The following is a 16,722-nucleotide window of genomic DNA, read 5'->3' on the forward strand; positions in this document are numbered from 1 at the left end:
AAAATTCAGTGCAAAACTGAGCCCCCCTCCACCTCGAACTCAGCTGTCCCTTTCCAGTACTTCAACTTCCCGTATTTTTCAACACTATTTCCCACACCAATAGCCATCCTCATAGCCATTACAGAGCTCACAACAGTTGGGGTTCAGGGGACATGAAATGAGGGAAGACTTCGTAGGGAAGATCGCACCTATTCTGGTCCCTGAAGGGCAGGTAGAAATGGAGGGAACATTCCAAAATAAGAATATATAAGTAAATGCATGAATAGCTAAGTGTCTAAAAGCAGACTTTGAGATTTGAAAGTTTGGGATTGAAATCCCAGGTCCACTAGCTGTATCATCTTAACCAATTTACTTAACTTCTTTAAACTTAAGTTTAAATTTTTAAAAATCTAGATAATAATGTCTGCCTTTCTGGGGGTCGTGAGGATTGAATTAAATCATATAAAACACAATCTCTCAATCAAGAAAAACAGTCACCAATGAAGTAGTAAACATCAGTCATTCTTGGCAAACAGTAGTAGTTAACTTTGCCAGTGTTGGTGAATTTGGGAGAATAGCCTGGGAAAATAAATTCAGATCAGACCAAGGTAGGTATTTAAAGATTATGAGAATCTGGAAGAAAATAGATAATAGAGTTATCAAAGTTTGTGTGGGAGGAGAGAATGAGAGGGGGAAAGGGAGAGAAGTGGGGGGAGAGAGGGAGGAGAGAATGAGATGGGGAAAGTGAGAGAAGTGTGGGGGAGAAAGGGAGGGAGAGAGCCAAGAAGAGCGGGGGAGAAAAAGGAACAGGGTTAGCCGGACGTGGTGGCTGGCGCCTGCAGTCCCAGCTACTATACTCGGGAGTCTGAGGCAAGAGAATTGCTTGAACCCATGTGGCGGAGGTTGGCAGTGAGCCAACATCATGCCACTGCACTCCGGCCTGGGTCACAGAGTGAGACTCTGTCTCTAAAAAAAAGAAGAAGAGGAGGAGGAGGAGGAGGGGAGGGGAGGGGTAGAGGGAGAAGGGTTGCTATAGGGAATGGTCAGAACTAAGCAAGTTACTTAGTAATACTTTGTAACTCAATGTCATGTTTATTGTCTAGCACTCTCATTACACTTTGAGCCTAAAAGGATTCGAAACATGTCTATTTTATTCACCACTCTATATACAGAGCCTTGCACAATCTTTGGCACATAGTGAATACTTGATAAATATTTATTGAATGAATTATGATGAGGAGGAGAGGGGAACCAAAAAAATAAAGATTCCGAGAATTCAAGATAGGTGACTGGGAGAGAATATAAAAGTTTGGAAGTGCAGAGGAAATAATGAGTTTAAATTTTGGACGTACAAGTTTGAGAAGCGTATAGTGCACTCACGTTCATGTTTAGCAAAATTCATATGTGTAATTGGAGCTCAGATAAGGGGTGGGGGCTTGGGATAGGTTGTTGAGATTCATTAGCATACGGGTAGCAATTTAGATCACCCTGAAGAAGGGAGGCTTTAAAAGGGGGATGTACCGGAAGTGACGCCAGTCAGAGGTTAACGGAAAACGGAAGCGAGCTGGCTGAGAAGAAGCTTCCGTTAGTGCTACCTTGAAGAGAGAAGAGCCAGATAAAGAGAAAGATTACGGATATGAGAAAACACAGAAGCTACTGGTCTCAGGGAGACAGAGAAGGATACCAAAGAAGAAGTAACTATTATGAGGGGCCACACACCAGCTACTCGAGGTAAAACTACGACATCTAATTAATTTGCCATTTAAATCAGAAGTCGTTCGCGGCTTTGGGGTGAGAGGTTTTTAAGGGGTGTTGGGGAGCAAAGCCACATTGCCATGATAGTTATATTGCTTGAGTTTGAATCTCAACTAGTTTGTGACCGTAGGCAGATTTTTACAGTCTTAGCTGTAAAATGAAGATCATAAAATAATAGCAATTACCTCAGCATTGTTATAAGTGAATATATGTAAAGCTTATTAGAAAAGCACCTTACGTATAGTCAGCACTCGACACTTTAGTTATTGTTAGAATACTTTGCAGAATAAATAGCCCTTAAAAGATGGTGAATAGCACTGTAAACTTAATTTTTGTTGGTGTCCGCAAGACATTTTAAAATGCCAGAATGGAGAAACTAGATAAACTTTTCCTGTTGAATATGGCTGGGTTAAAATGAAATAGTAATTTTAGGCATACTGCCAAAAGGTAGTAATTCAGTGAGGGTGATCCTTCCAGAACGTTCCAGAATGCTAAATTGTTCACTAGTCGTGCACGCCTTTCCCCAAGCTCCGCCCACTTATCCTATAGGCTACCGAATAGTAGGTCTCCTCGCATTTCTAATTGGTCTTCAGAGGGCTTTGGCTCCGCCTCCTGGGGCAAAAAAGTCCCTGTAATTGAACACTTTCATTTTTGCTTGTCCCCAGGCTTGCCGTTAGAAAACTAGGGGACTTTCCTTTTGAGTATCATGTTTACAAAAGCAAAGTGGCTTTTAAATTTTAAACTAAGTATCAAACAAGTAGATAAGGTGGATAGGAGGGATCTTCAGGAACTGAAGGGAGGTGGAACTTAAGGTTGGAACATCGGTGTGCTTTTAACGACGTACCGAACTACTTCCGGGAGAGAATGGAAGGGTGGAAAATTATGTGCCTTTGGCGGGTTTCGCTGTCTTCATAAGTATTGATCATTCCGCAGCCGTGGGGGCCCGACACGTGAGGAGGTAGTGACGCCGCCACTGCCGGAACACGCTGCTTCAAACTCCCAGATGGCCACGTCTCTGGTGAGTGCCTGGGCCGTGGCAGGACAGCTGGGCGCCCGGCTCCAGTGGCTGAGGGGAGGAACCCCGGGGGCGGTCTGGCTGCTGCTCACGTGGATAGTTGGCGAATCACGGCCCGGCTTTCTGCACTGCGGGGCGGGGCCTACGCTTTGCTGCCCGCCCTGCCGGCCCCACCCCCGCCTGGTTAGCAGTCGCTTTCTGGTCCCGGAAAGGACCCTGAGCTGGGAAATAGCGAGAGGCGGGGATGTTGGGGTTTGGTGTTCATGGCTTGCAGTCTCTTTCTCTCGATTATCTTCCTCTCTAAAAATCACTTTCAGTCACCTGACAAAGAAACTGGCGATTCATTGTTCTTAATTTAGTAATAGACTGGGCCCCGTAAATGAATGAGAAGGAAGGTATTCCTTAATTCTCCGGCACGAACGCCAACAGCGTTGCTTTCTTCGGTTTCACAGTTCTTATGCAAACAGCAGTGAATATTTACGCAATGTGGGAAAGTTTCCTAAGTGGAGCTGCTGGTTTTTCAAGTAGTTGAACTACTTTCGTGTGTGTGTGTGTGTGTGTGTGTGTGTGTGTGTGTGTGTGTTTCCCATTCAACAACTTTGGAGTTTGGCTCTAACACCTCACTTGAAAAGAGAAAACACTTTCCTAGCTTATTCAGTGGCAGTTTTCGCCGCACGCTCTCCTTTTCTAAGGTTCAGGTGGTGTCATTTTCATTGCCGTGAATGTTTGTAAAATATTGAAAGTCTAAAGTACTTAGTTGCCAAGAAAAGATTATAAATTTATATGTGGAGACTGAAAAAGACTCAGATTCATTGAGAAGATTATGTCCTAAAGACATGCACTTAAAATTAGTGAAAAATTTTAAAATTGCAAACTTTAGAGTCCAGCATTTAAAATGTCTGAATTTATATGAAAGAACGTGGACTGTATATAGAGCTACATAGTGGTTGAAATAAATCATCAGCTTCTGTCAGTGGTTTTGTGTTTGTGAGGGATTGAAAAGGTTGGTAATCTATACTTCTGGAATTTTTCTTGTAGGATTTTAAAACTTACGTAGATCAGGCATGTAGAGCTGCTGAGGAGTTTGTCAATATTTACTATGAGACAATGGATAAAAGAAGACGGGTGAGTGTTATAGACTCTACTACTCTTTATAGACTACTACTCTTTATCAAATACCAGGTTGTGTCTGGAGCCAGCGTTTCATCTCACTTGCCTAAGTGGTAACTGTGGACTTACTCTTTAAAAGCAAATTGCTCAGGGAAGGATTGGTATGGCATTAGTGGGAACATGGGCTCTGGAATCATATCCCAGGTTTACCTTTACCTAGTTCTTTCACCTGGAGCAAGTTGCCATTTTCCCTTAACCTCATTTTATTTTCAGGTTGGTAAGTATGAATTAATTAAAATATCGCACTTAACATTGGGTCCAGCATATTTTCTTAAAAATGTTTCCTTTTCTTAGTTCCATCAATTAACCAATATGGTTAAGGTATTATTAGTGCTAATGAAGGGATGGGTCATTACGGGGAATATTTCCTGATTCATCCCTTTTATTTCATATATTTATAGATAATTTCTGATTATGGCTGAAAAGTATAGCTTATACCCACAAAAAGTATGCATGTAGCATGGATAATATTAAGTCCTCAACAGACCGAGATTTCATCAGCTTTTTCATTGCAACTTATCCCTGCACCATATCTTTTAAGTAATTATGTCAGTATGTGGTCAAGTGAGTCTTGCCTAGGTCTCTTACCAGCATAGAACTGTGCTTTGGAGAACTACTTCTATCCTGCAGCTGCAAAAGTTAATACCCTATCTCTAAAAACCTATTTTTTATATAAAACCCATTTATTAAACATAGGATTTTATATATATATGTATATATATATATATATATATACACACACACACACATATATATACTTTAATTTCTGGGATACATGTGCAGAACGTGCAGGTTTATTACATAGGTATACATGTGCCATGGTGGTTTGCTGCACCCATCAACCCGTCATCCACATTAGGTATTTCTCCTAATGCTATCCCTCCCCTAGCCCTCCACCCCCTGACAGGCCCAGGTGTGTGATGGTCCCCTCCCTGTGTCCATGTGTTCTCATTATTCAACTCCCACTTGTGAGTGAAAACATACTGTCTTTGGTTTTCTGTCCCTGTGTTAGTTTGCTGAGAATGGTGGTTTCCAACTTCATCCATGTCCCTGCAAAGAACAGGAACTCATCCTTTTTTATGGCTGCATAGTATTCCATGGTGTATATGTGCCACATTTTCTTTATCCAGTCTAACATTGATGGGCATTTGGGTTGGTTCCAGGTCTTTGCTATTATGAATTGTGCTGAAATAAACGTATGTGTGCATGTGTCTTTATAGTGGAATGATTTATAATCCTTTGGGTATATACCCAGTAATGGGATTGCAGGGTCAAATGGTATTTCTGGTTCTAGATCCTTGAGGGATCGCCACACTGTCTTCCACAATGGTTGAACTAATTTACATTCCCACCAACAGTGTAAAAGCATTCCTATTTCTCCACATCCTCTCCAGCATCCGTGTTTCCTGACTTTTTAATAATCACCATTCTAACTGGCCTGAGATGGTATCTCATTGTGGTTTTGATTTGCATTTCTCTAATGACCAGTGATGATGCGCTTTTTTCATGCTTGTTGGCTGCATAAATGTCTTTTGAAAAGTGTCTGTTCACATCCTTCACCCACTATTTGATGGGGTTGTTTTTTCTTGTAAATTTGTTTAAGTTCCTGTAGATTCTGAAATTAATAGATTGCAAAAATTTTCTCCCATTTCTAGGTTGCCTGTTCACTCTGATGGTAGTTTCTTTTGCTGTGCAGAAGCTCTTTAGTTTAATTAGATCCCATTTGTCTATTTTTGCTTTTGTTGCCATTACTTTTGGTGTTTTAGTCATGAACTCTTTGCCCATGCCTATGTCCTGGATGATATTGCCTAGGTTTATGGTTTTGGGTGTTACGTTTAAGTGTTTAATCCATCTTGAGTTAATTTTTGTATAAAGTGTAAGGAAGGGGTCCAGTTTCAGTTTTCTGCATATGGCTAGCCAGTTTTCCCAACACCATTTATTAAATAGGGAATCCTTTCCCCATTGCTTGTTTTTGTCAGGTAAAAACCCATTTTTTAAGGCAAAAGATAAAACAAGTTTCTTGTACTGATATTTGATGTCAGGGAAAAGGGATGTGACAATGGATGTTTATTGTGCCTTGCCTTGAATGTGTATTGTACCTTACTGCTTTCAAAAAATAAAGTAGAAAAAAAAAGACAACATAGTTTATTACCAGTGTCAAGATATGTGTTGACCTTTTTTTTTAATTTTTATTTATTTATTTATTTTTGAGGTGGTGTCTCACTCTGTCACCCAGGCTGGAGTGCAGTGGCGCGATCTTGGCTAACTGCAACCTCTGCCTCCCGGGTTCAAGGGATTCTCCTGCCTCAGCCTCCCAAGTAGCTGGGATTACAGGCAACTGCCACCACGCCCGGCTAATTTTTGTAGTTTTAGTAGAGATGGGGTTTCACCATCTTGACCAGGCTGGTCTTGAACTCCTTACCTCATGATCCACCCACCTCAGCCTCCCAAAGTGCTGGGATTGTAGGCGTGAGCCACAGTGCCCTGGCCTTTTAACCCAAGTTACATTATAGAATTAAGCTAATAGTGTGTCTTGTGACCCCAGAGTTTTAAATGTTGAATTTCTGCCTCATTTGGGCCTTAACTTATTTGACTTATCAAAGTCTCTGCTTTAGCAAGTACTCATGATTCTTTTGAGCTAAGTACACTAATAGAGTAGTACTATAGCCGAGCATGGTATGACATGCTTGTAACCCCAGCTACTTGGGAGGCTGAGGCAAGAGGATTTCTTGACCCCAAGAGTTTGAGACAAGCCTGAGGCAACAGAGTGGGACCCTGTCTCAATTTTTTTAAAAAACAGAATAATTTTTAAGAAAACATAAACCTCTTCTCTAAAAAGTGGGAGTAGTGAACTAATTCTTTCTAATACATGCAAATATTAAATGTTTCATATATATAGCCACTAGCATTAAAGGGTACAGGTAGGGCTTGATCAAAAACTTTGTTAATCTCATAATTACAAAAGGAAGACACACTAAAACTGGCTTGGGGCTGCATTTGCTTGGAATTTGTGATCATTTAATTCATTTTAATACAGAAAGCAGAACTTAATTGGGTGGAAGGTTTTATTGTGTCTAAAGTGAAATATGAAAAAATATATTTTACTGCCTAGTTTATAAAGAGTAAGGTGATATTTATTTAAGGCCAAGATTATAAGACAGACGTTTTGCTCACATTGGTTTCCAGTGGAGACGGAGCAAGGGGAGTGGAGATGAAGGTAGAACTACAAAAAATGTTTATATACCATCTGTAATATTTTAATCCATTTCTATAAAATGTTTATCTAGAAACAGAACTATTTCCCTCTTTAAAATTGGTCTTTCTTTTTAGGCACTAACCAGGCTGTATCTGGACAAGGCCACCTTAATATGGAATGGAAATGTTGTTTCAGGGCTGGATGCCCTAAATAATTTTTTTGACACATTGCCTTCTAGTGAGTTCCAGGTCAATATGTTAGATTGCCAACCAGTTCATGGTAAGATCGTGATCTTTCAAGATGCTCCCTTTGTTTTCCTTTAGTAAGCACTGAGCTTTTACACCAAAAGCAGCGATAAACTTTTAGTGGTAGAACTATTTACTTATTTGAGCAAGTTAAATATTATGAAAAATTTAACTGTCCAGTCAAACTTTGGTCTTCCTTCAGATTCTTTCCACTAGTAGGTTTTGATGGATTATGTGATTTTGGCTTATTAAAAGTTGTATGAAAAGTTGAGATTAACGTGATTTTTGTAAATGGAGGGGAAAGATTATCTGATTTCTCTAAATAGTTGCCTGCTGGTCCCTGAAATGTCTCCAGAGTAAAATTATACCATATCTCTGATTAATGTGTTCAGTATCTTACAATCTATTAATATTTCACAGAAATTTACTTTGTTATGTGAAAGGATGACTTTTTACAAGACAATTTGATTCCAGGTAGATTGATACAGTTTAATAAAACCTCTAGGTACGGTCCTAAGTGTCTTAAATTGTAGTTTAGGGTAATTTTTTTTCCTTTATAATTCCTGAAAAGAACAATAGTTTAAGAAGCAAAACATGAATAAGCTCTGTTAGAAACCTGAAATATTAATTCTGAAATATTTATATATATATGAAGCAAATGGTCCTATGCTAGATATAAGCTCCTGATTTTGAAACTAGAGTATCCCAAAGTTTTCTGGACTGAAAATAATTTTAATATCTTTTAATGAGTATTTAGTTTTCTGGATTTGAGTATGTGTGCTTAAGATTATGCTCAAGGGACAGAAAGTTTATGAAAAAAATTTTAAGCATTAGTCCATAAACAGTGTATTTTAAGCCTGAAAATCTGCTTATTTAGAGATAGAAAATGACGTGTTCTCTTTTTTTTAATGTGGATGAAGAGCAAGCAACTCAGTCCCAAACTACAGTTCTTGTTGTGACCAGTGGAACTGTGAAGTTTGATGGAAACAAACAACATTTCTTCAACCAGAACTTCCTGCTGACTGCTCAGTCCACTCCCAACAGTACTGTGTGGAAGATTGCAAGTGATTGCTTCCGTTTTCAAGATTGGTCTAGTAGTTAAAGGGGCAAAAGTCCATTCTCATTTGGTCCATTAGTTCCAGCAACTGAAATTTATGTGAATTATTTTGATTGTAGAAGCACTATAATATGTGCTAAAACTAAATTTCTTTAATATTTTCTATTCCTATCAGCACCTTTTCTAGCAGCTGCCAGTTTGGAGCATTGCCCTCTAAGAGCTTTAAAGCTATTTTTTTACATGCCTTATATACATTACACTAATGACATTCTTACAGTAATATTAAACACATGATCTTGGTACTAATATACTCACTGTGAACCCAGCCTATTGCAAAAATAAAACCCTTTTATAATATTATCTATGGGATGTCAGCACAATATAAAACTCTGGGAAGAAGTAGAGTTTTTTGGTTATTAGGTTAATTTTCTAGTAAAACACATTGCCTGTTTTCAGTTAACACTGGTAATGCCATTTTAATAGATGGCTTTTTCAAATCAGTTCAGTGAAAATAGTACAGATTTAGGTTTACATAACTACTCTGACATATTGGAATTGCATATAGAGATGTTCAGTAGTCGTTTTTCATTTTAAGTAATTTTTATTTTGGCATTTTTTTGTGAAGTAAATTAATCAACTAGAGAGGTGCAAAACGTTCTCAGTTGATATCTGAGTATTGGGTGCATTTGGTGGCTTAAAAGCAAAGCTTCCTAAAAAGATTTTTCTTGGCAGCTCCAGGTCTATACATTTAGGTAATGAATGGTAGTAGAACTAATAGCTTTAACAGGAGAATAGGGAATGAGAAATAGAAATCCAAGGCTGAAGCCAAAAGTAAGGAGGGTAGCCAAATGGTAAACTATTGGTACTTGTTTTCTACCTCCTAAAAATGTAGCTTATTTTTAGGATTTAAATCACTGAGTTAATAAGTATCCTTGCCAAATGATCGTGAGTGTCATTTTTGTTCTAAGACTAATATTTTTAGATCTTTTTACTTCACTTCATACTTATCACCAATGTATATCTCCATTTATTCAAGAACTTACTGGGGTAAAATAACAGCAATAAACCTAACCTTTTAACAGGGTCTAACATGAGAGTTGGAGTCAAAGCCATTGTTATCTTTTGGTGACACCCTTAAATTTTAAGTCTTCCATGTGAACTTTAGGCCCAAAGTTTCTTATGTATCACACATCCCCCAAATAAGTGATTTTTTCCCAGTGCTTTGTACTGTCAACTGCATTATCTTTAGTTATTTAAAGGTAGAATTATTTAATTTTGTGATTTGTTCTTCCATATGACATTGAGCAAATAGATCTGTTTCAAAATATGTTCCCGCTGTGTGGCTAACTCATTGTCTTTTTAAAAAGAAAATAGAGAATAGCAAATCTTCATGATAATCCTCAAAAGAACAAAATGCTTAACTTTATCTCTTAATTTCTAAAGGTAAAAAACCTAGGTTCGGCTTTTGCTTAAACATTAAATATCTTTTTCCATTTTTTAATGTTTGTAAGCTAGATATGCCAGCTTTGTTTCTACATTGCAACCAAAAACTGTTTCTTTTCACTTAATTATAAAACCAGTAATTCATTTACTCTTGCCCAAAACTATACACTGTATTTCTGTTACAGTGACAAAATAGAATTATGTAAAATTGTATGGAACTCAAATTTAAACCATGCTTTCTTGTGGTACTGATTGAAACTTACACATTTTATTCTACTCATAGTGAGCTTATTCTTATTTTGGATTGATTTTCCAAAACCACAGCTTTAGCAGCAACAATCAGAATGTCCAAATGCTGTCCTTTCCCTTACGGAGAAGAACAATGGTAACTAAAAGCTGCATATAACTAGCAATAACTACATTGAATGGTGTGCATTGTTCATGATTGTTGTATGTTTTAAGACTTGTATATAAATTGCTTTTTCCAAACTCTATATAACTTTTAAATGGCTGGAACTACTCTTATAAGGACTAGACTGTATTTTTGACATGCTCCTATTTTTGTAACTTGAAAAAATAAAATTTTGCCTTGTGACAGATTTTCTCAAGCTTGTTTTACAGTCTTTTGATTTTTGTTCTTAGGTTTCAGAATGGTTACTTGTTTCTTTACAATATAAGGTTTTTCAAATTTAGAAAAAAATTACAGTAGTGTGTTGACAACAATGGTTAACAACTTGGATCTTCTTTTTGTTCTTTCTGTAACCTGCCACATCTGTCCCCTTTTCCTGCCAATTATTCACATTCCTGAGATCATCACTTGTTTGAGTTACCTGTAAGTTTTTGGTGAGAAGTTGGAAATCTTAACCTTGAGAAACCAGCTAAAATGCTATATTCGATAGGCAGTGAAACCAAAATACAGTTGATTTCCGGAAAGAATGGTTCATTAAATTTAATTCTACATTAAAAATATGTCAACACTACTGGGTAAATAACGAAATGAAGGCAGAAATAAAGATGTTCTTTGAAACCAATGAGAACAAAGACATGACATACCAGAATCTCTGGGACAAATTTAAAGCAGTGTGTAGAGGGAAATTTATAGCACTAAATGCCCATAAGAGAAAGCAGAAAAGATCAAAAATCGACACCCTAACATCACAATTAAAAAAACTAGAGAAGCAAGAGCAAACACATTCAAAAGCTAGCAGAAGGCAAGAAATAACCAACATCAGAGCAGAACTGAAGGAGATAGAGACACACACAAAAAAAAAAACCCTTCAAAAAATCAATGAATCCAGGAGCTGGTTTTTTGAACAGATCAACAAAATGGACCACTAGCAAGACTAATAAAGAAGAAACCCCTATGGGAGGCAATTAATTCAAAGAGAACTACAAACCACTGCTCAATGAAATAAAAGAGGACACAAACAAATGGAAGAACATTCCATGCTCATGGATAGGAAGAATCAATATCATGAAAATGGCCATACTGCCCAAGGTAATTTATAGATTCAATGCCATCCCCATCAAGCTACCAAGAACTTTCTGCACAGAATTGGAAAACACTACTTTAAAGTTCATATGGAGCTAAAAAAGAGCCTGCATTGCCAAGACAATCCTAAGCAAAAAGAACAAAGCTGAAGGTATCATGCTACCTGACTTCAAACTGTACTACAAGGCTACAGTAACCAAAACAGCATGGTACTGGTACCAAAACAGAGACATAGACCAATGGAACAGAATAGAGCCCTCAGAAATAATACCACACATCTACAACCATCTGATCTTTGACAAACCTGACAAAAACAAGAAATGGGGAAAGGATTCCCTATTGGTGCTGGGAAAACTGGCTAGCCATATGTAGAAAGCTGAAACTGGATCCCTTCCTTACACCTTATACAAAAATTAATTCAAGATGGATTAAAGGCTTAAATGTTAGACCTAAAACCATAAAAACCCTAGAATAAAACCTAGGCAATATCATTCAGGACATAGGCATGGGCAAGGACTTCATGACTAAAACACCAAAAGCAGTGGCAACAAAAGTCAAAACAGACAAGTGGGATCTAATTAAACTAAAGAGCTTCTGCTCCCCAAAAAAAACTACCATCAGAGTGAACAGGCAACCTACAGAATGGGAGAAAATTTTTGCAATCTACCCATCTGACAAAGGGCTAATTAACATCCAGAATCTACAAAGAACTCAAACAAAATTACAAGAAAAAGATCAACCCCATCAAAAAGTGGGCAAAGGATATGAACAGACACTTCTCAAAAGAAGACATTTATGCAGCCAACAGACACATGAAAAAATGCTCATCATCATCACTGGCCATCAGAGAAATGCAAATCAAAACCACAATAAGATACCATCTCACACCAGTTAGAATGGCGATCATTAAAAAGTCGAAACAACAGGTGCCGGAGAGGATGTGGAGAAATAGGAACACTTTTACACTGTTGGTGGGACTGTAAACTAGTTCAACCATTGTGGAAGACAGTGTGGCGATTCCTCAAGGATCTAGAACTAGAAATACCATTTGACCCAGCCATCCCATTACTGGGTATATACCCAAAGGATTATAAATCATGCTGCTGTAAAGACACATGCACACATGTTTATTACGGCACTATTCACAATAGCAAAGACTTTCAAGATGGACTGGATTAAAAAATGTGGCACATGTATACATGGACTAAATCACCATAAAAGGATGATTCATGTCCTTTGTAGGAACATGGATGAACTGGAAACCCATTCTTACAAATTCCAAAGGACAGAAACAAAACCCATTTTACACATAGGTGGGAATTGAAAAGAGAACCATGGACACAGGGGGGAAATCACACACTGGCCTGTTGTGGGGTGGGGGGGGGGAGGATGGCATTAGGAGAAAACCTAATGTAAAGGAGATTGATGGTCACACCCCAAGTAACAAACCTGCACATTCTGCATATGTACCCTAGAACTTAAAGTATAATAAAAAAGAAAATTTAAAAAATATATATGTCAGCAGATTTTTTTGGAGGGGAATGAGAAGAAGCAATAGCCAGCCAGGCATGGTGGCTCACGCCGGTAATCTTAACACTTTGTGAGGCCGAAGTGGGTGGATCACTTGAGCTCATGAATTTGAGACCAGCCTGGGCAAAATAGCAAGACCACTGTCTCTACAAAAGTAAGTTAGCAGGGCACAATGGCATATGCCTATAGGCCCAGCTACTCAGGAAGCTAAGTTGGGAGGATCGCTTGAGCCCAGGAGCTCAAGGCTGCAGTGAGCCATGGTTGCACAACTGCACTCCAGCATGTGCAACAGCAAGACCTCATCTCTAATTTTAAAACAAAGTAATAGCTCTTAAAATTAAATATCATATTTTATCTCTTCAAAGATGCATGTATTTTTCACATTTTAACATCCCTGGAATTGGTACAGATCTTAAACTGATGCCATATTATAGTTGTGTCTCATTTCCCCTTTCTCAGTGGTAAAGTAATGGTGAGTCTTATAAACAATGGCATCTTAGGAGTTTTGCCTAGATAAAAATGGCTAGGAATCTACTTAGGTCTAAATTTGTAGGCGTTAGTGGAAGTAAAAGGCTGTAAGCTTACAAGACTAATAATTCATGACTCAAACAAATTCTGTCACCGTGCCATTTGTATTTCATGAGTAGCCCGTATGGCTGTAAGAGCCACAGACTCCTCAGTGAATTTGAGTCATGGTAACATTTTCATACTTTTTGGAAATCACCTAGTAATGTATAGTGTATCTATAAAGATAGCCCCAATAAGGTTCAAGGATAAGCACAGTGTTTGGAAAAGGAGCAGGAAGTCAAAAGTCAAGAAGGTACTGTGAATTCTTTTCTGAAATTTTGATGAATTCACTATTTGCCTGAAATTGGGCAGGAAATTTGGTAGAAAGGGATTCCATTTACTGATTTTTGTTGTAAGCATGCGTTGTCCTTCCTGCCCTATGTGTGCTTTAACATAACCACACATATTTAGGGGAAAATGGTAAGGCATTTTTGGCTTTTTGATTTTATAGTTGGCTCTATGTAATAAAAGCATTTCATCACAACACTTTTTTCCAAACTGTTGTATTCTGTTAATAAATGCTTACCTTTTGCCAAATGCAGCTTTCTTTACAAAAGAGTTCTCGGTGACTCTCAGTCAGCTATGTAGGTCAGTCTAGCTTTCTAGGGAAGCAGTAAAAGGTAGAAAAATGTATTGTTGGAATAATGTGTCAGATGCGGGGGTCTTAGGACACAACATAAATCTGGGATTGTACAGGTATATGCATTCTTTAGAGAGATAGCTTTCAAAATTTTCACTGTGACCCACAGTAAGAAGTATATTTTATATCACAACCCAGTATACAGATGCACAAATAAACATATATATATATATATATATATATATATATGTGGGGGGGGTGTATGTGTGTGTGTATAATGTCCAAAATAAAACTCATGTTTACCACTTGCAGTGTGGTCCTTGCATTTTTTATTTCATTCTATTTTTTTTTTTTTTAAATGCTGGTCATAAATTGCTCGACTGATTTTTTCACAACTTCCTAAGGGGTTGTACCATCAGTTTGAAAAACACAAAAATAGATCAAGCATATTTTCACTATCACTTTTGAGTAGGGGTATAGGGCTGGCTTCCAATAGGTAGGGCCATATATCAATGATGTCGCCCTGACTTAGAAGTGACCCAAAATTTCCTTCTCTTCTCAGATTTGTCATATTTGTTGAGGGCCATGAAGGGCAGCAGTGTTTGCCTCCCATTCTTTGGTTTGCATGAGAAGTTCAGAGCTAAGAAAGCAAATGTTTACATTAGTCTTTAGGCAGAGTCTGGGAATCGAATGAGCGGCAATGAAAAGGAGTTGAAACGGAAGAAACTGCTATTTCAGGTGTCCAAGGAAAGAAGTGAGAAGGCTTTCTAGCAGAACCACTTTTGAACATGATCTGATATTATGTAAGCTGTATTTTGATAAATTTTAAATAAATTTCATCGTTTTTTTCCTTTTCCTCCCTCCTTGAACACCCCAAACATCTACATATCAACTCCCCTTGTTTGACAAAGGCTGTGGTGGTCTCTAAGGTGTAATCCTGGTCCCAGACCCAAAGAAGACCTGTGTTCTAAGGCCGTTCTTCCCCTAATGTGTTTTGTGACTTTGCACAATTCACTTACTGTGGGCCTCTCTCTTCAGCTATTGAATGGAGATACTATTTGTCCTATTTGGCCCACCAAGCGGTTGTGAGAATCAAATAAGGCAACAAACGAAAATATTTAAGTGCCACGTGCTACACAAATACAATGGTTATAGTTTTTGGCTTGATGATTGGTTTCCTCCCTTCCCAAAATTCTGGTTTTCTCTAAGGGTAAAATCAATTGAGAGTGACTGTTTCCCGCAGCCAGACACTCATTCTAAACCTTGCCCCTGACTTTACAAGGCAGTTGTTAATCCAGCTCCGCAAAAAAAAAGTCTAAGATTAGATTTATAGAGATGGTTATTTTACTGTTAAAAAAAAAAAAAAAGGATTCAGGGCCCTAAAGGAAACAATGATAGTAATTTTGCAAATGTATTTTCAAGTAGTCTTTCTGTAAAATTGACTGTAACATTATTCATTCCAATTCGCTTGCTCAACGGCAAGAAATTGGCAATAGATGCCTGCAACACTTAACCAAGCCCAGGTACCACGGTCTGACTTGGAGACCTGAGCTACCTGAGGTGGCCAACAAGCACTTTGTTTTCCTGACTCTTTTTGTTTGTTTGTTTGTTTTTTGAGATGGAGTCTCGCTCTGTCGCCCAGGCTGGAGTGCAGTGGCCTGATCTCGGCTCACTGCAAGGTCCGCCTCCCAGGTTCGCACCATTCTCCTGCCTCAGCCTCCCGAGTAGCTGGGTCTCCAGGTGCCTGCCACCGCGCCCGGCTAATTTTTTGTATTTTTAGTAGAGACGGGGTTTCACGGTGTTAGCCAGGATGGTCTCGATCTACTGACCTCGTGATCCACCCGCCTCGGCCTCCCAAAGTGCTGGGATTACAGGCGTGAGCCACCGCGCCCGGCCATTTTCCTGAGTCTTTTTTGTTATTTCTGAAAGAGCCTCTGGAAATGATTTTTCTAAGGTACTAATCTGTCCATCTGTGGCATCCAGGATTCCCAGTGGTCTGGGCTCAATCTCAGACCTAATAATTCACTGGCTTTGGATGTTGCTGAGGAGAAAAGACAAGCCTGGGAGAAGGGATGGAAGGAGTAATTAGCTGGGGGAGATGAGGGAGAAGGGTAGGTAGGGACAGTTGGGAAGACACTGCTTTCCAGACAACTGAAAATAAAAGGAGAGGAAGACGGGAGAGAGAAACTAGGAAAAAACAGCCTCCCCAGACAGGTAATTTATAATAACTGGGAGGAAAATGAGAACCGCAGCTAAAAATATGTATACACTCACAAATTGCTAGAAGGCCAGTGGCAAAACTAGGAACTAGGAGACTTCCTACCTCCATGCCCCTTTCTCCCATCGTTCTCAGGCCCTATATTGCTATGCTTCCCAAGGCCCACACTGTGGTAGACTCTAGACCTAGCCTGCCCTCTTTTCAAATCCCTCAGGCCTCACCCTCTCCTTTTGAGCTAAATCTGTTAACTCATTACTTTGGAGGCAATAGGCTTTTATCTTGGGGTTGTTGCATTTTGGCTGGCAGTATCTGGAACAATACCATAACTGAAAGGAATATTTCATTAGTCTTGGTGTCAGAAGCGTTTGAAGCATAGCAACTCCATCTTGAGCAATGGCTGGGTAAAATGAGGCTGAAACCTGTTGGGCTGCATTCCCAGGAGATTAAAGCATTCTAAGTCACAGGATGAGATAGG

At 38.8% G+C, this 16,722-nt stretch overlaps 1 protein-coding gene across 1 annotated transcript; it reads left to right on the plus strand.

The window, feature by feature from the left end:
• The first annotated feature begins 1,538 nt into the window (after positions 1-1,538).
• On the plus strand, positions 1,539-10,468 carry NXT2 (nuclear transport factor 2 like export factor 2). Its single transcript, XM_032757444.2, has 5 exons — positions 1,539-1,710; positions 2,668-2,752; positions 3,788-3,874; positions 7,250-7,394; positions 8,281-10,468. The coding sequence occupies exons 1-5, from the start codon at positions 1,616-1,618 to the stop codon at positions 8,460-8,462; spliced, it is 594 nt and encodes a 197-aa protein (XP_032613335.2). The 5' UTR covers positions 1,539-1,615; the 3' UTR covers positions 8,463-10,468.
• The last annotated feature ends 6,254 nt before the right edge of the window (positions 10,469-16,722 follow it).

The sequence above is a fragment of the Hylobates moloch genome, unplaced genomic scaffold, assembly GCF_009828535.3.
Source record: "Hylobates moloch isolate HMO894 unplaced genomic scaffold, HMol_V3 SCAFFOLD_7, whole genome shotgun sequence".
NCBI lineage: Eukaryota > Metazoa > Chordata > Mammalia > Primates > Hylobatidae > Hylobates > Hylobates moloch.